The 26,809-nt window shown below is 33.8% G+C and overlaps 1 protein-coding gene and 1 long non-coding RNA gene across 5 annotated transcripts; one reads left to right on the top strand and one right to left on the bottom strand.

Moving 5' to 3' along the window:
* On the top strand, positions 1-23,361 carry LOC114186178 (inositol hexakisphosphate and diphosphoinositol-pentakisphosphate kinase VIP1-like). 4 transcript variants are annotated; one of them, XM_085674040.1, is made up of 30 exons: positions 1-408; positions 572-631; positions 1,062-1,108; positions 2,220-2,303; positions 4,696-4,759; positions 5,785-5,938; positions 6,482-6,552; positions 7,282-7,386; positions 7,505-7,597; positions 8,907-8,981; positions 10,197-10,282; positions 10,877-11,083; positions 11,161-11,260; positions 11,363-11,433; positions 11,745-11,823; positions 13,475-13,633; positions 13,778-13,820; positions 14,358-14,440; positions 14,627-14,689; positions 14,780-14,854; positions 16,002-16,127; positions 16,348-16,589; positions 17,125-17,169; positions 18,002-18,068; positions 18,643-18,714; positions 19,140-19,393; positions 19,470-19,527; positions 20,276-20,447; positions 21,969-22,039; positions 22,380-23,361. In XM_085674040.1, the coding sequence occupies exons 1-30, from the start codon at positions 331-333 to the stop codon at positions 22,635-22,637; spliced, it is 3,162 nt and encodes a 1,053-aa protein (XP_085530166.1). In that variant the 5' UTR covers positions 1-330; the 3' UTR covers positions 22,638-23,361. The 4 variants fall into 4 exon arrangements, with proteins under 4 accessions (XP_085530166.1, XP_085530165.1, XP_085530167.1 ...); XM_085674039.1 differs by having other exon boundaries at positions 1-426; XM_085674041.1 differs by lacking the exon at positions 1-408 and having other exon boundaries at positions 566-631; positions 5,817-5,938; positions 22,380-22,822.
* A 1,229-nt stretch (positions 23,362-24,590) lies between these two features.
* On the bottom strand, positions 24,591-25,330 carry LOC146885990 (uncharacterized). The gene is made up of 2 exons (XR_014994890.1): positions 25,065-25,330; positions 24,591-24,974 (listed from the first exon to the last, which is right to left on the bottom strand). It is a non-coding gene; the product is annotated as an uncharacterized LOC146885990 (long non-coding RNA).
* Between the last annotated feature and the right edge of the window lie 1,479 nt (positions 25,331-26,809).

Here is a 26,809-nt window from a genome sequence, read left to right as displayed (position 1 = left end):
CTCGTCTTCTATCTTTTCTTTTCTCAGATTTACCCCGTGAGGACTCGTGAGTTGCGTGCTACTGTACTAGCCAAGCGACTCCTTTTTTCGCTTTCTTTCCACTATAAATACAAATCCAAGTCGGCTGCCTAAGTTTCCGTCATTTTTCTTCTCTTGCTTTCTCTGCTTCGTTTCGGCATTCTTGAGATTTTTTTGCTCCACATTTCTCTTTCGTACCGCTTGGACCTTCGTCTTCCAAGTTCCGTGCTCGTCACTTCTCCTTGCGTTCGCGAACAGGCGTCGATCGCTTCGAGCTTCGAGTTTCGTCTTCGAAGAGCTTTTGTTTTCGCGATGGCGGAGGAGATGGACGAGGAGGTTGTTTTGGCGGCGAAGAAGATAACTATTGGAGTCTGCGTCATGGAAAAGAAGGTGAAATGTGGCTACGAGGTTCTTTCTCTAATTTGTTATTTATTATTATTTTGAAAGTGGATCCTGTGTTTGCGTGCTGGTTTTGCTTTCTTCGTGAAAGGAGGGAGACTGGCAACGAGTTTTCGTGAATGTTTTTGATTTAGTTGCTCTGTTTTGGATGCAGGTTTTCTCGGCGCCTATGGAGCAGATTCTCCAGAGGTTGCAAGCATTTGGTGAATTCGAGGTAGGTGAATGTTCACTATTTTGTTCAGACGTTTTGGTTGTCGCGTGATTAATTTAGACTTTACCTGTTCATGAATCTACTGATGATACCGCTGTTCGTATTGTTTCTTTTTTAATAATACTATATATTATAAAATTATGTAGTTGATGCTATTTTTTTTTTTTTCATTTCTCATTGATTTTGAGAAATGCTATTTTTTCAATAGAGAGAGAAAGAGGAGAGGAAAAAAAGAGAGAGGAGAGAGAAGCACGAGAGATGTAATTGATAATATGATGGAAAGAGTTAAAAAGAGAGAAAAATAATATTATATAAATTGCTCTATCTACCTATGAAAAACACAACTATTAATTTTTTCATATTTTTCTATTATATTTTTGTTGTATAGTAACACAGATGGTCCACTCTCACCTGTATGTTGTAATATATTCAGGTCGTATATTTTGGGGACAAGGTCATTCTTGAGGAACCAATTGAGAGGTATAGTTCACATCGGTTGGAACTTGTTTGATTCTACATTTTGAAGAACTGTACATTGGTCTATTTATTGTCGTATTTTAATAAGCTAGTATCTGTTTGATTAAGTACCTACATACTGTTTTAAAATAACTTTTGTTTTTAGTTCTTTTCATTGACCAGTGGATCAAAAAGATATGACATGTCAAGTTTTTAGTTCTGAAGCTCTATCAGGAGACGAGAATTAGTTATTGTCAAGTTTTGAGGACATTTTACTTGCACATTGTCATGAAGTTTTGGTTGTCTTAAGAAAAAGAATTATCTAAATGTCACGTGAGCAGAAGTTCAAATTCCAAATTGAAGGATTTTTTTTTTCTGGTTTTTTAATTTGCTCTGAAGCTCTATCAGGGGACGAGAATTAGTTATCGTCAAGTTTGAGGACATTTTACTTGCACATTGGCATGAAGTTTTGGTTGTTTTAAGAAAAAGAATTATCTAAATGTCACGTGAGCAGAAGTTCAAATTCCAAATTGAAGGATTTTTTTTTTCTGGTTTTTTAATTTGCCATCGATGGTAGACCTTTAGCTGATCGGAAAGAGTCTTTAATTGTATGTCTGGCTGTACCGAAAATAAGAAAATGGTAATGCTGTCGAGAATACTTTGTTCTGGATGTTTAGTAGAGAGATTTGCATATGTATATTTGGCAACACGAGCATATTCTTTGACATACTCTTTTGGATGCGCTCTCTTTTACTGCATGAAATATATTGAAAACTATAAAATCTGGAGAAACAATCAATAAGTAAGAGGTGAGTCCCACCCCTCTTTTTGTGATTTCTAATAAATTTCAACCAATGAGAGAATCTGTCTAAAAAGGTTTGTTAGAGAGTGGGCTTTTAACATATTTGTTCCTAGAGAACACTTTATTCCCTCACCGTGCATTGTTTTGCTATGACAATACATCCAAACAAGGAATCAAAATGTTTTTGCCTTTTATTTTCTAGTATGTTCCATGAATAATATTTGCATCTGAGACTTTTAAGTTATGGCTCAAATATTTCTTGGTGTCAACATTTTAAGTGTTTAGAATTTCTGTGTTGGCATACTAAATTTGTATATTATGCTATTATTTCAGCTGGCCAGTGTGCGATTGTTTGATAGCTTTTCATTCCTCTGGATACCCTCTCGAAAAAGCTGAAGCATATTCTGCTTTAAGAAAGTAAGCTTGTTTATTACTGACTATATTTGACCTGTATGGCACAAATTATATAAACAATCAAAGCCTCAGTAGTCTATTATTATCAAATATTGGATGGTGCTATTATAAGGTGTTCTGGAAATATTATTGGAGCCTAGGTCAATTACACCTAGGATGGAAAAATGCTGATGTAATATGAGAATAATTATATGCTAGCTTCTTGACATTCACAATCTATAGCAAATCAATCTAACAAATTTGGTATGAGGGTTTAAAAGGAGTTTGGTACAACAAACCATGCTGATGATATGTTTCTAATGATATGTTTTCATGCTTTTGGTAAGAATAAGGAGGCTACTATTTTATAAATCATAACAGTGCACAGTTTATGCTATTTTCTGCTAGTTGCAGAGAATGTCCCTTTTTCTTCAGTTGAGCCTCATTGGATGCACATTTGTTATGAGATAAATTTATTCATGCTTTGGTCTTGCATAAAGTAAAGTCCTATACTTTTGTTTGGCGTGTTTTACTCTATTTGCTGCATTTTATATCTGGCCCATTGTTCCTTTCCATTTACTCCTCTCGCTTGTGTGATTTGCTATGAGAAGTGTGAATTTTAGATGTCTTGCAATTTATGAAGTGTATGATAGGAGGAAACACGATTTGGTCCCATACATGATCAAAATCTGGTGCATGGCACAAAGAATCATAGCCATGTATAACTTATCCAACTTCTTAATCTCTTCCAAGGAATCAACCTCAATTTCAATTCCTCATCATCTTTATTGGGCTTTGACAATGAAGGAAGCCATGTCATGATCTATTTGTTTCAGAGATGCCAGTTTATGAGTAGAATGATAAAGGTGCTAAACATCATTAGCAAAATTCTTAGCCTTTCAAAAGGAGTTACAAGTTTTAAATGCTCTAAGAGTTATCAATATATTGGGTTCCACAAATTGACACAGTAGGACACAAAGCTGAAAAATTTATTTTCCAATGTTCAACCTTATTGGATGGTATTTTATTAGTTCCTTCTTCCAAGTGATCATGGAAGCCTTGGCCAAAAAACCATCGCCCAATTAATGCAGAAAAAGAGAAGTAATTTTTGTCATTAAGTTTAGAAAAGGAGTGAACAGGATCAGAAGTAGGTATTTCAAATAAGGAAAAAAAAAACTAACAACCCCACAAGGTCGTCACAAGGGTTGTGCATGAACTAGTTAGAGATGAAGGAAGGTGGGTTGGAGCAAGTATAGTAGAGGCTGACAACATGGTGGTGGTGTCAAGTCATTCTGGTAGCTGGAAGGTGGCATGTGGTTGCACGTGGCGTCACCTAGGAAGGATTTGGCTTTTGGGATTGGTTGGGTTCTTTGTCACAAGGGGAGGTGTCTTTAATAGTGAAAACTATGTTGACTGGAAGTTGTAGACAACAAGAAGTATTTGGTTTTGCATCGCTTGAATGGTCAAACCCAAGAACTTAAAGATGGTGGTGCATTGCGATCAATGGTGATGGCTAGTGGTGAATGCACCACACAATGATGAGAAAACGGGATCAACCCACTTTGATACTAACTTGAGGTTGGAAAATATGAAAAAAATGTCCAAGAACTTTTAAAAATTGTTAGCCGATTTATTTATTTATATATGTTGGAGATTCCACATCAATTAGAAATAAGACAAGTTTACAGTATACAAATAGTTTCAAATCTCACATTATAAACTGATTTTGTAAGGTTGAGTTAGACTTAAAGTCCACTTCTTAACATGATATCAAAGTCGTGAGTTAAAGCTTATCCTAGCAAGATTTGTTGTTTGATGGGCCTATTGTGCCACCCACTATCGGACCGCTATCGAATCACCCATTAATGTCTAGTTCTATGCTTGAGATGTATACGCGTTAGAGGTGTGTGTTCGAGGTCCCACATCGACTAGAGATAAGATGAGTTTATAGTATATAAGTGGGTGCAAACCTCACCTTACAAGTTGGTTTTGTAAGTTTGAGTTAGAGTTAAAGTTAAAGTCCAATTCTTAACAACATAGATTCTTACATCGGTAGAAAAAGTGAAAGAAAGATATGATGATTTACATCTAGGTTTTAGATAGGTAATACAAAGGATGAGTTAATCTATTATAACAAGTTAACCTCTTCACATAGTTAATAAATTCTGGCCTAAATAAAGCAGAATCTGTGGGATTGATACAATTTGGAAATCACTCAATAACATTTTCTATATTCCCCCTTCCCCGAGGACAATGGTGATGTTCACTTAAATATGTACTTGCATAAGAATAATTTCTTCATAGTGTGTTTGTTTTAATTGTGTTCTGTTGTTTACTTCTTTTGTTATAGTTTTCTTTACTTTAAGTTATTGGATGAGATTGCTTATTGATCTAAAATGTGTGCACTGTGATCTAGACCCTTTCTAGTAAATGAACTGGAGCCGCAACACCTTCTTCATGATCGAAGAAAAGTATATGAGGTAAAAGGATGTTGGGTATTTTTTTTCTTTTGGTCATATTCTAATTGCTTTGTTTTCAGATTTCATGTCATTTCACTTTGTTTAGATTAAGCTAATCTCCGATTTCCATTTAAGAAGAAAATTTAATTTTGTTGAATCCTTGATGACTTTGTAATATATATCTTGCTGAAAGCTGATTGCAGTGGTATCTGGTTCTCATATTAAGCACAAGTTAAATATACTAGGACATGGTTTGCTCTTTTGTTCATTTATTTACTGTAACGATTCTTTTTAAAAGGATGCAAGGAAGTAGATGTTATGAGATACAATCTTGGGTTGTTTGTCAAATGTTATTTGATCCTTTTTGACTTGCTATGTTTGGATTGCAAAAGGGAATTGAATGGATAATATAATAACAGGAAAAAAAAAACTCAATTCCATTGTTTGTTTATGTTATGATGGAATAAAATTCCCATTTTATCTCATTCCTCCCAAATTGGGGGTGGGGAGAAATGAGAAGCTAAAGTGAAGTGGATTCGACCAGTCTCCATCATATTCCACCCTCATTTCAATGATCTAAATGATGGAACATAATGCCATTATATTTCATTTCTCTCCATTCCATCCTTTTCCACCAATCCAAACATAGGAATCCAATCCTTGCAACATTTGAAGTCACAAGATAAAATGGACTTGTGCATTGTACATTTAGGAAGTTGGTCACTGATGTTGGTCAACCCTACCTTTAACATTTATTTTGGAAATGACTAGCTCCTGTTGACCGCAAGTCTGTTACTTTTACTAAAACTTCTTACCTAGCAACGACATTCTAGTTGCAGTTAGTTTCAAATGTTTCTTTTTTTTCTTTTGCGGGTTGGGGAGGCCATCGATTCATATGCTCTGGACTTATATAGAGTTTTGGACAAAAAATATTGTATTTGTTTCTATGGTTGGTGTCCTAATGTTTGGCCTATTACAGCCAAATACTTTTTGTTATTTCTTCTCACATGTAATGGTCTTAATAATGTTCAATTTTGGTGTTCAAGCGTCTTGAAAAGTTTGAAATTCCTGTTCCAAGATATGCCCTTGTAAATAGAGAAGTGCCATACCAACAGTTGGATTACTTCATTGAGGAAGAAGATTTTGTTGAGGTTCATGGTATGCGTTTTTGGAAGCCATTTGTGGAGAAACCTATTGACGGTGAGACTATTTCTTGTATTTAAGACTGGCACTGTTTTTGCAATTCCACGTTTCTTTCTTATCATGGTTGAAAGCAATGTGTTGTGTGATCTAATAGTCTGCCAGGAATACAACTGATTTATGGACATTGCATTGGGTTGCTTTAGCATAAGAATGATATATGACTCTTTGGAAAGCCATTAGCATTACATGTCTGTGGTATGGCTCTAAATACTATACTGGTACTTATCTACCGAGAAACTTCTGCAGGTAGTGGGTATTGCCGAGTTAAGTTATCTAACATACTTTTGTGCCATATATTTAAGTGATAGAAATTAAGCGCTCATAGATGCTCTTATGCTATTGTTTTTTGGTTATATACAGAATGCTGTATTGGTTGCATAATTACTAATTTTTTTTTTTTTTGTAAAAAGTAATGAAGATTTTAGTTCTCATGAATACCTCTGCATTTATTTTCTTGTTTACTTGATATATAATTAACTAGACATATATTTTCATGGATGTGGTATAACCCTTACTGTATTTTATTTTATTTTTGTGAAGGTGATAATCATAGTATAATGATATACTATCCCAGTTCAGCAGGTGGAGGTATGAAGGAATTATTTAGGAAGGTAAGCTTGAGGCTGACATATCACTCACCCTAATTAGGCAGGTGTATTCTATTGCAGTAACATTTTAGAGCACATAGTAAGTCTTAAAAGATAGCACTTATTTGATCATGTTCTTTTTTAATTTTTCTTTTTTCCCATTATAGCCTGCGTAGTTTAAAAAAACTGTAATTATTATTCTTGTTAAATTTAATTTCCTTTAACCACTTAAGCAGTGGTGGATGCTACTGCTAAATTATTTACATGGGCAACTTGAGTAGAGTTTAATTTGTATATTGTACATCCAGAGCAAATGACAATTAACTCTGCGTCCATGACAAAAAAAAACATTTGTTATTTTTTCAGTGACTTTTTTTTAAACAAGTTGTAAAATAGAAATAAACTGGAATGAGGCTCGATAATCAATAATATGTATTTAAGTGGCTTATGAGGTTGTTCTTGTTTCAATGTTATTATTATTATTATTATTATTATTTATCACCATCATCATCATCATTTTTATTATTATTATTATTATTATTATAAATATCATTAGATCAATTTCAATTCCATTTGAAATTAATTCATTCTATCATAGAAAACTATTATTGTATTAAAATGACTTACATTCCATTTCATCTGTATTCCTTCTGTGAAATCAGTTTGCCATGTCCTAAAACTTCTGGGATAATTGATGTTATGATTAAATATAATCAAGTAATTTGGTCTGCTTTGGGTATTTAATGATCTTAGGTGGGCAACAGATCTAGTGAGTTCCATCCAGAAGTGAGAAGAGTGAGGCGTGAAGGGTCCTATATTTATGAGGAGTTCATGCCAACTGGAGGGACAGATGTGAAGGTTTGGCTGCGAAGTTCACGTTGCTTGTTTTTGTTTTATTGTTTCTGCATAACAAATGGGATGTTTCTACCTAGTTTTTCGCATGAAGATGGCTTTCAACATTTTGACACGATTGTAGGTATATACAGTTGGCCCTGAATATGCTCATGCTGAGGCAAGGAAGTCTCCCGTTGTTGATGGTGTTGTGATGAGAAATCCTGATGGGAAGGAAGTAAGAAGCCTGTCAAACATTATAGGCCCTTCTCCCATATATCTGTTTCAGTTCTTACTGTCTACACTTGTTCCATTTTATTCTTTGTATTTAACATCAAGTATGCATTGTTTTTCTAATATTTAGTGTCTATTTCTGTTACTTAAAAGGGATTCATTTCAGCTATTCTTATTGTAATAGAGTATTTATTGTTGGTCAACGGAAAATTTCATTTTTTTTAGGAGACAAAACGTTGATAACATCAGCTAGTGTCCTTTCAATAATTGCTTATGTGAGTTTGTTTGTGTGTGCACTGTAAAGTTAACTTCTTTATCAAATAAGTATTAAACCAATGTTATTTTCATGTCTAAAGCTGCTGTTGTCAAACATACAAGTTAAAAGTAAGTAAATTATAAATTCAATTTTACTAGGAACTTTAGTAACTCATAAAATTTGAATGAAATTTGTTATATTTTTAATCTTTTTTAAACTAAAAATGGAAGAGACTTTGGGTGGCTGTTCATGGTATATTTTATTATTCCTATCAAATATTTAATCATTTTCATATTTGAATCAAGCTTTGGAAACTTGCAGTAGTTTATTATATTCCTAGGAATGCAATAACAATCCCATGTTTTTACTAAAATATTCATGTAACCGATGCGTCTTCTTGCATTCTAGGAACTTAAATGGAAAAGGGTTCGTTTACTATCCACATCACTTGTGTCCGTACCCTTAGACAACCATTTTTATTACACCTCTGCTGCACCACCATTTCTTTACCACCAACACTGCCTAAATAATATTCCTCAGTCACTAGTGTAGAATATGGAAAAATTACTTAAATAACTGAGTGAAATTATAATATTAAATAACACAATTAACCTCTAAATCTAAATTAAAGTATAATAATTGAGATAATTTGATTTTTAATTTGCTTAATGCTTGTGGATATTTTAAGTAGTCACTTGTATAAATCGTGTTGTAGAGTTGGTAGCTTGGAGTATTGTTTGTAGGGTATTCTGTCAGGTCTTTTCTGCTAATGTCTGCCCTTGCATATTTGTCATTGCACCACTACCTTACATCAGAGTTTTCCTAAACAGTAGCTAAGAGTATCGTTTTGGTTGCTTAAATAGTTTGCTTTTTGTTGGTTTTAGTTAATCCTTCTTTAATTGCATGAACATTCAATGTTTGTCTGAGTTGTAGATTTTGGATGGATTTGAGAAGAAACAAATATTTAACATTCAAAAGCAGGATGGGGGTAGCTGGTTGGTGTGCAACAATAATTGAATTTTTCTTATTGAAAAATATCTACAATTTCATTTGGCAGGTTAGGTATCCTGTCCTACTGACTCCTGCTGAGAAGGAAATGGCAAGAGAAGTTTGCATTGCTTTCAGGCAAGCGGTATGTTTAAGAATGTGGCATCCACAAAACTGCATGTCATTTGAAGATGATCTTTTTTTTTTTTCGGGCTATGGCTTATTTTGAGCGTCTGTTTTCTGAAAATCTGTTAAAACCGGCTATCTGGCTCTTAGTTTGCATAGATAGATTAATTTGCATTAAACTGAACTGATTAGTAATCCTAGAGTTGTTGGACCCAACCAAATTTTGATGTTTGGGTTTAGGGAGCTAGACTTGCTATTGAATCCTGCCAATAGTTGCATTTCTGTTTCTTTTGTCCCCTGTATACATGTGCTTGAAATGCATCATGAGTTGCTTAGTCTTTCTTTTTGTAGTTTATTTTCCTTATTATAGAAGTTTGACTGGTAACTTTAGAAGTATGTAAATCCGTTTTTGGACAAGTAACCACCTTAACAAGTTCTATCATTAAATATTTTGTAAATGATTTTGTTTTATCATTACTCTATTTAATTGGAAATACCTTTCCCCCCTAAGGGAAATTAATTATTTATTTTTGTACTTCATTTAAATTCTTTAAGTCTTGGGATTATGTGGCTAATACTATTTTGATAAGAGGTTGTGTAGTGGAAGGGGTACCAAGGTGCTGAGGCAAGGTGCGTGCAACACGCAGTACCTTTTGTTGGCCGAGCAACTGTCTCTTTAGTGTGTTTCTTACCTTTAGCACCTTTGGAATATCTTTCTGGTTAAGAGAAAACAGACTTTTAGTTGATAATTATAGTTCTAAAAACCCAAAAGTCTTGGGCTGCAACTTGCTTTCTTTGATGTTAAAAGGGTTATAATTAGAAGAATGTTCAAATAATTATTACTTGTCTATCCTATGGACTCTTAGCAGCCAGCAGCTTAGGGATTTTGTAATTAGTATTTTATATTTACTGCAAATGTTATGCCTGAGTAGTAATTTATATGGTAAATTTATTCTACTAGAAACTAGCTTTTTCTATTTTGTTTTCTAGTATTAAGTCATAAGTCTAGCGAGGAAAATGCTATTTTGGAACTATTGGCTCAAGTCTTTGATTGCCTTGATCAGTGGCTGCTAGTTGAAGTTTAATCATTTGATGCGTTCAGCCTCATGTTCATATGCAAGTGACATTCATTGATGATGAGGTTTTAAAAAGGGTTTGTCTTGTTGAAGAAAAGAAATATTTTAGAGTCTGCTCCTCTTGTTCTCCTACTATAGTTCACTAATATTGCTTGCAGGTTTGTGGGTTTGATCTCTTGAGATGTGAGGGGCGCTCCTATGTTTGTGACGTGAATGGATGGAGCTTTGTTAAAAACTCACACAAGTAATATTTTGTGATTTTATTATTTTGGCTTTGTTATATGGGTTAAAGTACATTGTAGTTGTTCACTCTGCTAGTAACTGCAATTGGAAAATCTTATTTACCACTCTGTTTTTTATGATATAATATTTATGAATTGTCTATTTTGTCTGGTCCTTCTATTTGTAACATAAGCTTACATGACAAACTAATCCCTGCTGTTTGCAAATTGAAAAATATTCCGATAAATGGTAACTTGTGACTTTCTTTGATGATTACAAATTTGCATACTGCATACTATGCTGAATTTTTTAATCATATCACCTTAGCCCATCCCATAACATGTTTTTCGCAATTAGTATCTCTACACCTGCCTAAAATGCACTTTTACTAATCTTGTTTGTGTTAATGAATTAATAGTGATTAGAAATTTGAAAGAATCTTTTTTACTGCAGAATATAAAAACAAGAAAATATCACTCATCATCTATGACAACTTTTACTAATTATTTAAGAAATAATTTCTTCATATTTTATATTTTATGTCTCATTTCTTGTTTCCCTTGACATTTATTTTATTGTTGAAATTTTCACCATATCTCATTTGCAACTTCTGAAGGTATTATGATGATACTGCTTGTGTGCTGCGGAAGATGTTCTTAGATGCAAAAGCACCTCATCTTTCTTCGGCAATTCCACCAACTTTACCATGGAAAGTAAATGAACCAGTCCAACCTTCTGAGGGACTCACTCGTCAGGGTAGTGGTATTATTGGCACTTTTGGACAATCTGAAGAACTAAGATGTGTGATTGCTGTTATTCGTCAGTATGTTCTTTCACCTTTCTGTAACTTAAATTGGTTAATCATCTGGTTCTTTGCTACTTACTATTTGGTTTTGGCAGTGGTGATAGAACTCCCAAACAGAAGGTGAAGCTAAAAGTTACTGAGGAAAAACTGCTGAACCTAATGTTGAAATACAATGGAGGTCGACCTAGAGCTGAGGTGATATGAATTTCTAGTGCCAATGTAATATTTGCCAACTTTTATTTGAGTCACTTGATTTTGTTTCGCTATTTTACTTGATAGATGATCTTTTGTTTGCAGACAAAACTTAAAAGTGCTGTTCAACTTCAAGATCTGTTAGATGCCACACGCATGCTAGTTCCTCGTACCAGGTATTTCACTATGCACACAATTCAATATTTATTTCACATTTGCATCACATGCAACCCAATTTTAATAATTTGATATGTAAGTTTAATCAAATTTTGGAAGTGTGGTTGGTGTGGTAAAGTGAACTTTATTCTCTGAATTTCTTTTGATTGAATTAGAATAAATTTGTAATTTTCTATGTTCACATGTTTACTATTTGCACATTTTACCATTGTTGTTGGCAGGTAATTTCACGGGTTTTCTAGTCAGTGTATATTTGTTATTTGTGTTTAAGCAAGGTTTTAAACTAATTATAACTGTATATACTATGTAGACCAGATCGAGAAAGTGATAGTGAGGCTGAAGTCGAGCACGCCGAAAAGCTCCGTCAAGTTAAAGCCGTCCTAGAGGAGGTATTTAATTTTCTTGAAATCATAAAGTCAGTGACTTGAAAGATCTTTTTCTCCTTTTTTTTTCATATATCACATATATGTAGAGTAGGAAATTTGTGTGCGCACAAACTTGCCAACTATTGTGTTAATCACCAATGTAATAATATAGGTGGTGGAATTCCATTCTGGATTTCATTAGCTATGACTTTTATAGGGATAGGTTTTGACTTTTATAGGTTTGTTAATTGAGTGGGTTTTGGTTAGTCTCCCCACTATCTTGCAATCATTTTCTCTGTTTCTTTCATATGATTTTGGTACTTTTCAAATGTTTGATATAGCTTAGGGTACTAACCTAATTGGGAGTGTACGCTATATATAATGATGTTTTTCCATACCTACCTTTTATAAAAGAAAAGAATGCATGACAAGAAAAGGAAAACATGAATTGCTGCTATGATTAGATTTTAACCCCTATTGCAGAGTTTGTGGAAAATATTCATTTATTTTTTAGGGTAACATAAGGCAAACTTTCAAAACCTTATTCTTATGCGCCCTAGGCAGTATGATGCATATGCTCACCTAGCTTTTATTTAGAAAAATGAGGCAAAAGTTTATCAAAATCATGACCACTTTGTCAAAGAGACTCTTATAGCATGTCATGAATGAACTTTCCAAAACGCTAAAACTATTCAGTGTAAGGACCAGCGAGGTTTAACAAAATCTCTTAAAAGTCTATATGAAAAAGAAAGCAGCATTTTCTTGCATAGCTAAAGTCTATATTCCACTGTAAAGAATTCATTAAAGACAGATTTTGTAATCTACAAAAATGAATTGTATTATTGCTGTTTGAGTTATGGTCATGAATATATTTGCAATGCAATCTGATTGCCTAAGCTGCTAGCTATATAGTTAAGATCATATTATACAATGACAGACTCTTGGTGTCCTAAAAGAATGACAGATGGCGACTAACTATTACATGGTGCGGACTCAATGCTGATTCAGCTTATCATACAACAGTAACATAACAATGATACAGAGAATAGCCTGTCACTACTTATACAATCACGTTGATTGTGTGCTACTAACTCATGAATTAGTATGTGGTATAAATCCAATTTTCCTTGCTGTGCTAAGACCATGATTGTATATACAAGCAAAGAAAGGAAAACTGAAGACACAGTTCCTGCTAGATCTGGATATATGCAAATATTTGATTGGTGGCATTACTGTCTTGATGATTTGGTCATGTGTGAAGAAGACCGACTAAAAAGCCTTTAGAATGGTTGATCAGATGAACGATAAATGATAAACTGATAGAGGTTAAGAAAGACCAAGAAAAAAGTGAACCATTATAAAGGAATGGTAGTTTTCTTATAGAACATAATGGCAGTTTTTATCATAGCTAGCCTCACTTGTGTGAAAGGATTTTGGTGTTCTTTCTGTGTTTTTATTGAGATAAAAGAGCACAGGTACTGTGTTACACATACAGAAACTTGTCTTTTAGTTGTGATGTGCTACCCATGTTTCTTGCAAAAGAGGAAGACAATACCCTTACACACATGACTTTTAAAGCTTGAATAACAACATCTTTGATTTTTTATTTTCATAATTTTAATAAAAAGGTCTTGAAATGTTCAGTGTACTTTTGTTTTCTTTTATTCAATGTCAGGGTGGGCATTTCTCTGGCATATATAGAAAGGTTCAACTAAAGCCACTAAAGTGGATCAAAGTGGCCAAAAGCAGTGGGGAAGGAGAAGAGGAACGGCCTGTTGAAGCTCTAATGGTTCTTAAATACGGGGGTGTTCTTACACATGCTGGCAGAAAGCAGGTTCAGATTGATAAACACATCAGAGAATGTTTCTGCTCAGTTTGAGTTTGATTGTATTGCTGTTGTTGAGACTTGATAGTAAATGTGAGATTTGTATTTATAATCTTCTTTGCAGTTGTGTTAATTTTGTTTTTTCCTTTGTAGGCTGAAGAACTAGGAAGATATTTCCGGAATAACATGTATCCAGGTAACTTGAATAATTTTTTTGTCAGCAATGCATTCTGAAGTTCTGAAGTTTAAACTAAACGGCACTGAGGCATACTAGAGCTGAATTTTTTTTTTTTCTGGAAGTAACTGCAGAAATAGTATCACTGATTTTCTATTTTTTTATGTGTATACTATTTGAAACTCTTCTTTCAAGTAGGAATGGTGGTTGCCTAATTGTGTGCTGAAAGAGATATAAAAATACCAATGGGTCGGTGCATACTTGCTTTTTATAGATTTGATACTGATGGATTGTATATTTTTGGCTTCATTACAATATGTAGCTACCCAATGTAAAAGCATTCTTTGATCTTATAGTCACAGAACCTGATCCTGGGGGCTTTAATTGGTGGACTTGTTCACCAAGGAGCTTCCGGAAACAGTATCTCAGGAACTTGTTGTAATTTGGGAATGATGATATGTATTCACAGACTTGAGGGGTAGTATGAAGCACCAATCCTTCAATTTGTTTCACGTATATCTGATACATGTCTAATACCGATACTCTTAAATGCTGCAGGAGAAGGTACAGGGCTGCTTCGCCTCCATAGCACATACCGTCATGATCTTAAGATATACAGCTCTGATGAGGGTCGTGTACAGGTATGGGCTGTCTCACTTACTTCGTGCAACCAAAAGGAGGCCTTAACTTCCTGATTGGTTCTGGAAGCTAGTACTCCCCTTGTTGTTTAATTATTTTTGTTTAATGATGAGATTATGTTGCTAACTGGCATAAGCTGTAAAAAATGCGTTATTTATGAACCATTTTATATTGGTCCGTGTTAACAGATGTCTGCAGCTGCTTTTGCGAAAGGTCTTCTTGACCTTGAAGGGCAGCTAACACCAATCCTGGTTTGTTTGTTTTTTTAAATTTTTGTAACAGTTATTTTATGATCTATTTTATGTGTTGGATATGTTTGACTAAAATAATTGTAATTTTAGGTTTCACTTGTTAGTAAGGACTCCTCCATGTTGGACGGGCTTGACAATGCCAGTATTGAAATGGAAGAAGCTAAGGTTTGCAGTGTATACGTTGATTTATGTGTTCTTGTTGTACGTTATAGGCATTACAGTAATGATGAAAACTTGAAAATTTGTTCAACGTCAAAGACCAATTTTCCTAAAGGCTTAAGCTGTTAGATGATGGCTGAGAATTGTTTTATTTCTTACATACCCCTCTCATCCATGGGCCCTTTTTTCTTGTAGAGTTATTAGAGATGAAAACCATTCACGTGCTTTTGTCTAAGAGGTTAAACTTTTGGGTTGTGAGTAATGCTAGCAACATTTTGTATAACAAATGCATTCCAACACATTCTACTACAACAAAACCTTTCCCACTTGGTAAGGCTATCAGGTATATAGATTACAAGAACCATTTGGCTCAATTAAAAACCGAAGTTTCTGCAATGTTATTTACCGAAAGTCCCGCTGCGACCACTTTCTCCAGTCTTGGCCTCCCTCTTCTATTCGTAGGATTAGAATTCATATAATATACATCTCTCATGGATGCCTTGAGCCCTTCTTCACATATCCAAACTCTAAACCATCTTAATATATTTTCTGTTTTCTTTTCCTCAATCATTGCTGCAACAATCTCTTCTCAAATACAAGCATTTTGTATCCTGACGTTTCTTTGTTGACCCACATCCTTGTTTTCTATTTTGTGTTATACAGTAGAAGGGTTGATCCATTTTTTTACCTGTATATTTTTATTAAATTGAATGGGAGTTCTAGCACCTTTGCGATCGAACCCCTATTCCTATAATTGTAGAAAGGCTCATTTCCTTTCCAATTACCTTAATGTTAATAGGAATTGAAACGACCCCTTCCTATTCTCATTTCATTTATTTCAAAATATTCTCAAATCTTGAGCTATTAGGAGATGAATAATTTTATATATTGCTTAGATGCTCACCATACTAGATTTTGAGACTAAAGCATGGGTAAGGCATAGACTCACTTGATCTTGATCTTGATCTCGTGCATAACTTCAATTTTGTGTGGAGAGTCGAGGGCAAAAAGAATTGAATTCCTGAACCATTGAACAGTGGTATCTAATGATTTTGTATTTACAACTCATGCATATCAAGTAAGGTTTAGAAAGTAATACAGGACCGCTGCTGTGCTTTCCAACTTATTATTGCCATGGTTGAATATTATGCAGGCTCGGCTAAATGAAATCATAACATCCAGTTCAAAGACAATCCCTAGCAATGGATCAGCTGAATTTTCTTGGATGGTTGATGGTGCTGGACTGCCACCTAATGCGTCAGAATTGCTTCCCAAGTTGGTAATGTTTTCTATAGATATAATAAAGCGTTGTTGTTTATATTCTTACCATCTTACTATCTATCGAATGGAAACGTGCTTGGTATAAATTTGAGTTCATTACTCTCGATAGGATAGTTATTCCTCCAATAGTTTTTCACTAATGTTAAACATGAAATGTTTGTGTGAAATGGTACTAAAACTGTTTTGTTTCTCAACTTTTTTTCTTATGTACTGAATAGGTAAGCTTGATTAAGAAGGTTACTGAACAAGTTAGACTACTTGCCACGGATGAAGATGAGAATCTTGCAGAAACGAGCCTATATGATGTAATTCCTCCTTATGATCAAGCAAAAGCACTTGGAAAAACAAATATTGATGTTGACCGTATAGCTGCTGGATTACCTTGTGGTAGTGAAGGGTTTCTTTTAATGTATGCTCGATGGAAAAAGCTTGAACGGGATCTGTATAATGAACGCAAAGCGTAAGCATTTACGTTTAGCTTTTGTTTAATCTGGTTTGATTTTATTGTATTTCGTTCTATGTATGAGTAGACTAAATGGTACTTCAACTGCTATCGACATATGATAAAAGGTTTAGTTACATGCAATATCCATAATAATAGGATTCCTCGTTTGAATTTTTTAAATCTAATTATTAATGAAGTCAAAACTCATTAAACCCTGGTAGTTTGTACATGGGCACTACTTTTGTATCTTTCCTTGATTTGTAGATGAACTTACTATTAAATCATTTCATCCAATTTTTTTTTTCTTTTCTGGCCATTGTGATATGCTTTACTTTTTTTCGTTGTAATTTGCAGCCTCTTGAGAACTAAAATAATTGTTTTGTTTGTAACTTGTAAGAATATTTAACTTTCCTTAATTAGAATATTTTCATTTTTCTCTAGCCTTTTCGAATTTCGTTTTTTCTGTGACAACAGTGTTCACAAAACTCTGATGAGTTCTAAAGTTGCTTATTTTTTTGGCTGATACACTGACGATGTTTTACTTTCGTAGGCGCTTTGACATCACTCAAATTCCTGATGTATACGATTCATGCAAGTAAGCTTTTATTTCCTTAGGTTTTTATGATGACGTTGTAGGACCTTTCCAGAACTACAATATTTGTGGAGTACTTTAACAGTAGAGATATATTAGATACCTTGCGAGAAATTTTTCATTCTATGAATGAAATTGCAATGAGTTATTAGCACAATTGTCAGTTTGAGAATTTCTAGAAGCTTGTTTGTAGATTTCAAGGGGATGATCTTGTAGTGTTAACAATTGAGTTTCCTTTTTATTGCAAGGTGAAGTTTTCGCTCATTTATATTTATAATTTGGTTACACTTCTAGTCAATGTTAGACTCCATTATATCCCCTCGCAAGCCAGTGACTAGACACTTGAGCATAGAAATAAATATCTATTGGTGGTCTAATAGTGACCCGATAACGGGTGCCATGATATGTTCAATTAGATTCTGATACTATCTTAGAAAATGGACTTAATGGGTAATTTAACCTTTTAAAATTGGCTTGCAAGGTGATGTTTACATTTACTTATATACTATAATTTGGTCATACCAATAGAGATATGAGATCTCCAACATTTTCCAATGTCCCTCCATCCAGTTTAGTGTGTGAGGTGTCTATGTAGGTATTAAAGTTGAAACTATTGACTAGGCATTGAACTTTTGGAAACCCACTACAACCTCAATTGATTGATGGAAATTTCTATGTTGAGCTAGTAACAGCCAAACACATAGTACTCTTCAATATATCTGTGTATAATCTGCAACTTTATCATTATGAAGAAAAAATTGGCAGTTTCGTTTAAATTATGTAGCTTCTTTTATTCCTTATGTTTGAGAAGTTAACATTTACTTTCTTATTACAGATATGATCTTTTACATAATGCGCATCTTAATCTAGAGGGACTGGATAAGCTTTTTAAGGTTGCCCAGGTATGAGTTCTATTAGGTAAATTTGTGCTCAAATTGAACCAGCTTAAACCTGTATAAGCCTGGCTAACTAGCCTGGATTTTTATCCACTAGATCTTCTGAGATATAACTTTTGATGGCTAACTATTATTAGTGTTTCCGTGCTTCTTGGGGTTGAGCATAATTCCATACTGGTAGCATTGGTTATATTATTTCATCAAAATACTCCGTCTGCACTTTTTTATATAGTTTTCAATTTTGATTAATATGAAATTTGTTGCCTTTATAATTGTGTCCTTGTAGTAAACATCATCTAGTGGGATAAGATTATTGTTCATGTTTGTTATTGTATTTATCCTTGTTGATAGAAAAACTTACTGCCAAGCCTAAGCACCTTTTACTCAGCAAACCTTTTTGTTAAATTTTGAATGGTTTTTTTGCTTTACCATTTAAAAAAAAAAAAAAATTGGATCTTAAGAAACCAGAAGAGTCAAGTATTCTGCTTCAGAAACAACATACCCTCATGCAATATTCCTCTGCATCATCACCTTGAACAACGATTATAGGTCCTTTATTGCTATACCTTGTTATTTGCAGGCACTTGCTGATGGTGTAATTCCTAATGAATATGGAATAAACCCGAAGCAGAAGCTAAAGATTGGCTCAAAGGTAAAGTCTTGGTATATGGAATCTATATGAAAATTTTGGAATAGTTTAGGACCAGGTTGCTAGTCTAACTATCTAGTTGGTCCACGAATTATTTAAAAAAAATTAACTTCTGTTTACTTAATGGAATCCTATTGATTATTTTGCCAAAGAGCTAATCAAAAAGGATTTATAAGTTACGGATCCTAGTATAAATATTTATAGTACATTTAAATATTTCCAATAATTCAAGGCCATACAGATTAATTTAACTTTAATATTACTTTTAAATTTTCAATTTGGTACATAAAACTGATTGCATGACTATAAGGGAAGGTTAAGGTAAAATGAAAACAAAATTTTTATTCCTTGCCAGAAACACTTAGTAGCAAGTAAATAATGCGAAATGTTATTACTTTGTTTTATTTGTTTGTATTAATTTGATTCAGATTGCACGTCGGTTGTTGGGTAAAATTTTAATTGATTTGAGAAACACTCGAGAGGAAGCCATTAGTGTTGCTGAGTTAAAGAGTAACCAAGACCATGATTCATCCTCCGTGAAAAATGAAAAGGAAGATACCGAGGCCAAGTCAAAACATCCAAATAAGAATGATGAAATAAGGAAATCCATCACTTTAAGTGATATATCAATGGATCAAGATGATGACGATGATAAGGAGACCAAATACCGTTTGGATCCAAAGTAAATGCGTTGTCTTTGTTTTATGTTGTTCATTTTTTACTCGCATTCTAATACTTTTTTGATTGTCCACCACCAGGTATGCAAATGTAAAGACACCTGAACGTCATGTGCGAACACGCCTATACTTCACATCGGTGAGTCCTTTCCCAATTAAGCACCCCCCCAAATCCCCCGCCTCACTCACTAGCTACAGTGTTTCACAAACTGGTTTCAATCACAGATAGGTTACTCATTGGCTATTCTTTTTTAGAAATTTTAAGTGGTTTATTATCCCCAAAATCTTGTCATTATATTGGCTGGGGATTAGTGCTGGAGATTTGGGTCCTTTTCATCTTGTGTTTTGGTGGACTTTACATCAATCTGGTTCAGCAACCTGCTTAACTAAAAAAATGACAAATAGATGTAGAAAAAAAAACATATATTGTAGCCAATTGTTGGGTTCTAGTGGGTGGCATGCAAGATAGCCAAACATGTTGGACAGACATGCAAGACACTCTTGTTAAGGGGATTTGAATAAAGTTTCTTGGAAGGAATCTTTTTGATTAATGATGTTTTGTTCATGATGTAGTATAACAAGAATAATAAAGTCCTTTGGCATGTAGCTCCGTCTTTATTCTCAAATTTGAGTCATGTGAAAGGAGATTATAGGCTCTAGTAGAGTTTTGTTCACTTAAAGTTAGACACCGATCTCACTACCCCCTTCCTTCAAATAAAACATTCAAAGCTGTCGTTTAACTGTGAAATTATGTTCGAACAAGCAGGTTTAAAATCCTATAATTTCTAAATAGGTGCAAACTCAGGTTCAAAAGTTTCGGCATTAGAATCAATTTATCTTCGTTTTATTTCCGTATTTTTGTTTTTAACTGTTATTTATGTTTACAGGAATCACATATCCATTCTCTGATGAATGTTCTTCGTTATTGTAATTTGGATGAATCTCTTTTAGAAGAAGAGAGCCTCGTTTGCTATAACGCTCTACAGCGCCTTTATAGAACAAAGGAGCTGGACTATATGAGCTACATTGTGCTGAGGATGTTTGAAAACACGGAGGTAGGTTATTTTGACCTTCCCCAAGCAATATTTCTGATTTGTTACTGCACGTCTGCAATATCCAGTCGTTTACCGCTAGTTGGCATTTTCGATGTGGTGTTGATAGAAAAAAGACTTGATTACCATTTTATTCAATTCGGACTCGTTATTAATAAAAGGTTCAATCAAGCTCTCGACTTTTTAAAAACATAAAAATGTGACTATTTGCTATTCAATTAGTAGTAAAATCATTAGTTAATAAATAGGCACTTTTAATTTAAACATAATACAATGTATAACCACTATGTAGTTACAATTTGTAAAACTCCGTCGTATTCTTTAAAATTAAGAGACTTGATTGAACCTTGAAAAGACCACATTGTTGTTAAAATTGAAAGACTTGATAAGAGAGACCAAATCAAATAAAAAAATAAATAATAGAGTCCAAATCAAAGAAAAAATTAATAATAGAGCCAAAAGGGCAATTAAGTCTAGAATTAAATATGGTTCTTGAATGCTCAATATTATTTTGGTCCTTCAATATTTTTTGGGTATAAGATAGAGTTCATTAGGAGGGAAGGCTATTGAGGCCAGGGCAAGCCACATGGCGTAGTGAAGGTGTACACAGTGGTGTGAGTGATATGTTGGTGATAGTTATTTTAAGTCTTTTAGTGACTTGGGTTGATGGCTGCTTGGCTTTTACACATCTACCATAAGGTATGGGCGACAAAAGAATCTATTTATCTGTCATCCATCCACCTGTAAATTCATTTAATTCATCCATCGTAAAATATTAAAAAAATAAAGTTGATCTGATCAAATCCTTCCGGATAACTTTATGGATGGTTAATGATCATTATTTTCCAAAATCCAATGTATTAATAATTAAATCTTTCTTAATATTTACTTCCTAGAAATTTATCTTTTGAAAATTGTTTTAAAAATATATTTTTAATATTTTAAAATATATTATTTTTATGGATGGATTGAATATTCATCTGTGAAAAAATTGTCAAGCAATGGATTTGATTTTTGTCAAATGGATCTAGACAAATTATATTTTAAATGGATTAATGAATCTATCATTGGATTCATCAATTTTCCCATCCCTACTTAAGGGTAAGGTAATCAAGCGGCCCTTATCCTCTTTAGTTGAACAATGCCGTTCAGTTGCGGTGGACTCCACCTTTTTGAGTGGTATAGTAGTGAAATATAACTAGGACTAGGAAAGAGCCCACAAATAGAACATCATGAAGAATCCATTCCTGGCATATGAAACTGCCTTTGGCAAGGCTGTTCAGAATCCTAGATACCCTAACTATGCCAGCTGTAGTAACAGTTGTGAAAACTAACCACAGTTGCAACTAACTGGGTTAACTAAGAGGCAGCTTTAGTCTATGAGAACAGAGAAAGAGAGCTACCTCGTAGAACAGTGTGATACTTTCATTATTTTGGAGGGGTATAATTATCTGGAGTTATGTGATGTGTAGTTTCTGTTGTATCTGTGTTATATTGATTTTAATTTTGGTTTGCAAATGGCAGGTAGATTTAGAAGATCCAAAAAGGTTCCGCATAGAGTTGACCTTTAGCCGTGGGGCTGATTTATCCCCGTTGGAGGTAAATGATATTTAATTTATAGTGTTTGCTGTATCTGGTGTATGGTTTGAAAGTGAAATTCAATTCAATTCCACTGGACATTATTATACAAATGGTGCAACTGGTTTCAAGCTTCGAAAATCGTTAATCCATCTGATGGCATCATTGTCCCTCGCAGCTGCACATAACACAGCCGTATGAGGCGTCAGTTTTTACGTCACTCATTTCGTTTAAATTACATTTATTGGCATGATAAAAGTTCTCTCCTTGACAACTTTTCTTTTGAGAGGAATATATGCTGACTGATTTTAAGTGTTGAATTTCTTCATTAGCTTATTTATGTTTGTTGTATTATTTGCAGAAAAATGATAGCGAGGCATCTTCGTTGCATCAGGAGCACACACTGCCTATTATGGGTCCTGAAAGGCTACAAGAAGTAGGGTCCTATCTCACATTGGAAAAAATGGAGATGATGATTCGTCCATTTGCAATGCCTGCAGAAGACTTCCCTCCACCAGCAACCCCTGCAGGATTCTCTGGCTATTTCTCAAAGAGCGTACTTGAGCGTCTAGTAAACCTTTGGCCTTTCCATAAGCATGCCCATTCTAATGGGAAATAGTTAACTTGTTCAGTACTTTTCGCCTCTACTTCTATGTTTCTTATTGTACATGGGAAAATTCTGACACAACCAAAGCGAGCTTTGGGGGCTCTTTTGGAAATTTTTTTGAAGCAAACCTCTTCCAGCCAAAAAAATGTTGAAAGTTGTAAAAAACAGCTTTATTAGTTAAATTAGACTCTTGCCCAGCTCCTTCTATTTTGCTTTTGTCCAAAAACTAACAGGATTACGGGAACGAATACGATGTGTGAAAACGGGTGATGAGCAAAGACCTTATAAATGAGAACAGACACTAGAGAATTGGAAAGGCTGGTAACAAGACAGGCTTGCTCGGATCGGATAACATTTCGGCTGCTGAGAGGTAGTTGGCAAAATTTCCCCGAATCAAAGTAATTGCTTCAACGCAATAGCTACTGCAATTTCAAATTCTGTTGCCTGCTCCGTCAAAACGCGATGCAATGCTACTATAGTCAATGTTCAGTGGTACCATCTTTCTTGGTCTAAGCCGTGGGCACCGTTTATTGTCGTGATTAACTACTTTGGGTTGAATCATCGTATCATGTGTCTATATTTTATGGGTTTGATGATAGTTTTGGTTTCAATCTTCGGATTGACTTGTCTGCGAGACCCTGACGAAATTTAGTATCAAACGTAGTTCATGGTCTTATTGCTATTCAATGGTAAATGATAATCAGTAAGTAGTAAGTACGCTCTTAAGTGACATCAATTTTGAAAATTTAGTTCTGCCGCACGTACCCCTACCCCTGTAAGACTCAATTTTCTTTGGTCGTTTATACAATTAAAATATACATTATGGACTGTACTATTTTGAATTTTGAATTCTACAATTTATAATACACTTTTAGGTAAAAATATTTCTACCTATATATAATGTAGACTTTTCACATACTTCTAGATGTGTAGAAAATAAAGTACGAATGACTAAAAGAAATTGTCTACAATACTTTAGTATCATGGTATCATGGTGTTGGGACTAAAAGATGGAGTTGACTGTAAAGTGTCAACACACATAGCCATGCAGATTTTTATTGTGCAACTCCGTTTGATTTGTCAAGAAAAAAATTAACATCATTGGCTAAGAAAGATGTAATTCGTGCTTTAATAAAGTATGGGATAAAATTTATGAGTTTTTCAAGATGAACAAAAATCAATTTGGCATGTTAATTTTAGGAATTAAATACATAACCTTTCATATTTTTTTACCGTAACATGCTTTCATTACCTATATTCACGTATGTCAAACTCTAAATCATGGAAGAATTGCTCTACAAATCCAATTCATATCCAATCAAAATCTTAATAGAACTTGTCATATCACACCTTCCCACTACCACGGAAGTTTCCCAAGCTTCCCAAAAAAAAAAAAAAAAAAAAAAACAAGTCCACCTCACATGTCTTTGTTAATTTCACATTTCAACAATAACTCTCTCCATCTCACATTACTTCTTAATGTTAATGTGAAACAATAATACAATAATCAAAATATATACGGAAAATAATTTCTCTAAACTCACAAAAATATGTGAGAAGTAACAACAATAATTATAAAAGTAAACATCCGTATTTTTAATATAAAAAAATCTCTCAATGAGAAGTAAAACCTTGTCGTCGCAATTAATCAAACTCCATTAAAAATCATGTATGAATACAAGATAATCAAAGCAAATATTTATAATTATCTAATACATCAAAGTAAAAAAGCTTATTTGAAAAATAATAAAAGAGAAACCAAGTGATAAGGATGACAACTATAAAACTTAATAACCATAAATCAAGAATCTCTTGCCAAAATTTCAATATGATCTAATACTAATACTAAGTGAAACGAAAATCTCAACTTTATGGAGATACCTCCTATGTGCCCGTTCAATTATTCCTTCCTCTTTTTTCTCTTCCAAAGACTTTCAAAATTAATACTCTCTTAGACTTGAATACTTAAGTTAAATAAAACAAAAATGAAGTTTACTAATTTAAGTTTTTTAGACACATAGTATAAAACTCAACCGAACACTACTTGCTACAAAAAGACACAAACCGTGAAGGATCATATGACTCACTACTAAATCCTACAATTAGTACAAGAATACCAATTCTTTGTCAAACAAATGTTACATCTTCAATTACATGTCCCGACCATGTCATACATAGCACAAGGAAGTTGCTCCTAAGCCGACAAGATTCAATCAATATGAGATTGGCCTCATCTCATTATGAAGATTAGTGGGTCTCACGCGGATTTATAGACATATGGCCAAAACAAAACATGAGATACCCTCTTCCGACCACCATCACCACAACCTTCTTTGATGGTTGTTTAAACTGCAAGGAACAAAGTTAAAATACAGTACAACATAGCACCCCCCAAATGAACGGACTATCAAAGTTATCAACATAAGCATAGAAAGTTACCCGAGATGTTTCATTAGCGACAATCCTCGCACATGGTTCAAATTTTGGTACAATTCTTAATTCCACTCATTCATTTTCAGTTCCTCCTCTGCCATTATCATGGACGAACGAAGCCACCAACCTTCATTGACCCACCACAGAATGCCCAGAACCCATTGGAGGATAGCACTAACCCCAACTTTTGGAGACATAAAATCCCCACCTTTTTCCCAACTCAACACACCATCTTTTCCCACCAATAAACAAGTGTTAAACACAACGCACTAACCCCACCTCAACACCATGCCACAAAACTCAAACAGGCACCTCCCATTCATTCCCCAGGCTCAATGTCTACTTCCTCACCACCAACCAACACAACCCAAACTGGCTAATGGTTTCTTCGGAAAGGAAAAATGGGTTTTTTTCCCAAAACTGGTGCAATTTAATTATGTATTTCCCGAAATGGTGCAATTTTTTTTAAATTCCAGCTAAGGGTAAGTCGTGCCAAGGTGGTGCGATTTCAGTATGAAGAAGTCGTGCCAAAATGAGACGATGTTAATTAAAATGAGTTGAAGTCGTGCCAACATGGAAAGACTTCTGTGTTATGAAGAAGTCGTGCCATATGCAGACGACTTTAATTAACATTTTAAGCAAAGTCGTGTCAATATGGGAAGACTTCAGTATTAAATTGTTAATGAATAAGTCGTCCCATATTGGAAAGACTTCAGTGTTGTATTGATAATGAAGAAGTCGTACCATATTGGGACGACTTTAGTTCGAATAAAAATTAAATATTTTTTAGTCATATTAATTAGTTAAATAATAATGCATATAAGTAATTAAAAAAATCATGATGTTTTGGTTTGTTATAATAGGGCATGAAAGTTATCTATGTGAGCCTGTGCCACAAGGAGGTCTTCTTCGGTGTCTTCTAGGTCTTAATTGAGGGTTCTGAACTGGATCGTCATCATCATTATCTTTGGTTGATATAACGAAATATAAACCAAAGACAACAACATCATCATTATCTTTAACTAATTAATAAAATATTTAATTTTTATTCGAACTAAAGTCTCCCAATATGGTACGACTTCTTCATTATCAATACAACACTAAAGTCTCTCCAATATGGGACGACTTATTCATTAACAATTTAATACTGAAGTCTTCCCATATTGGCACGACTTTACTTAAAATGTTAATTAAAGTCGTCTGAATATGACACGACTTCTTCATAACACAGAAGTCTCTCCATGTTGGCACGACTTCAGCTCATTTTAATTAACATCGCCTCATTTTGGCACGACTTCTTCATACTGAAATCGCACCACCTTGGCACGACTTACCCTTCGTTGGAATTTAAAAAAATTTTGCACCATTTTGGGAAATACATAATTAAATTGCACCAATTTGAAAAAAAAACCGGAAAAATGAGTCGAAAGGGAATGAAAATTTTAAAATATGTGATAAAATAAATTTAATCGTATATTCATATATTTAAAAATTTACTTTTTAAATAATTTAGTGTGAAAAGTAAATTTTTTAAAATATATTTAAAGTTGAAATTATTTTACGTTAAAACAAAAGATTACTATAAAAAATTAATAAATAAAAAATTGTATTTCAAAATAAAATATATTAAAATAAATAATAAAAATTTAAATTAATTAAATTTATTTTAATTATTTTATTTCTTATTTTAATTTTTTTATTTTAATCATTTATCTTATAAAATATATTTTAAAATATTTAATTATCCATTA

The sequence above is a fragment of the Vigna unguiculata genome, chromosome 5 (assembly GCF_037176805.1).
Source record: "Vigna unguiculata cultivar grain cowpea cultivar isolate G323 ecotype 2 chromosome 5, ASM3717680v1, whole genome shotgun sequence".
Taxonomy (NCBI): Eukaryota; Viridiplantae; Streptophyta; class Magnoliopsida; order Fabales; family Fabaceae; genus Vigna; species Vigna unguiculata.
Note: the sequence above shows the minus strand (reverse complement) of the source record. Positions and strands in the feature narration are given on the sequence as shown.

Bases quoted from the DNA above. Each gene is read 5' to 3' on its own strand.
- LOC114186178 (XM_085674039.1), top strand. From the start codon at position 331: ATGGCGGAGGAGATGGACGAGGAGGTTGTTTTGGCGGCGAAGAAGATA. The intron at 13,821-14,357 runs GTAACTTGAATA...TAAATGCTGCAG, and splicing joins CCGGAATAACATGTATCCAG to GAGAAGGTACAGGGCTGCTT. The intron at 20,448-21,968 runs GTTATTTTGACC...AATGGCAGGTAG, and splicing joins GTTTGAAAACACGGAGGTAG to ATTTAGAAGATCCAAAAAGG.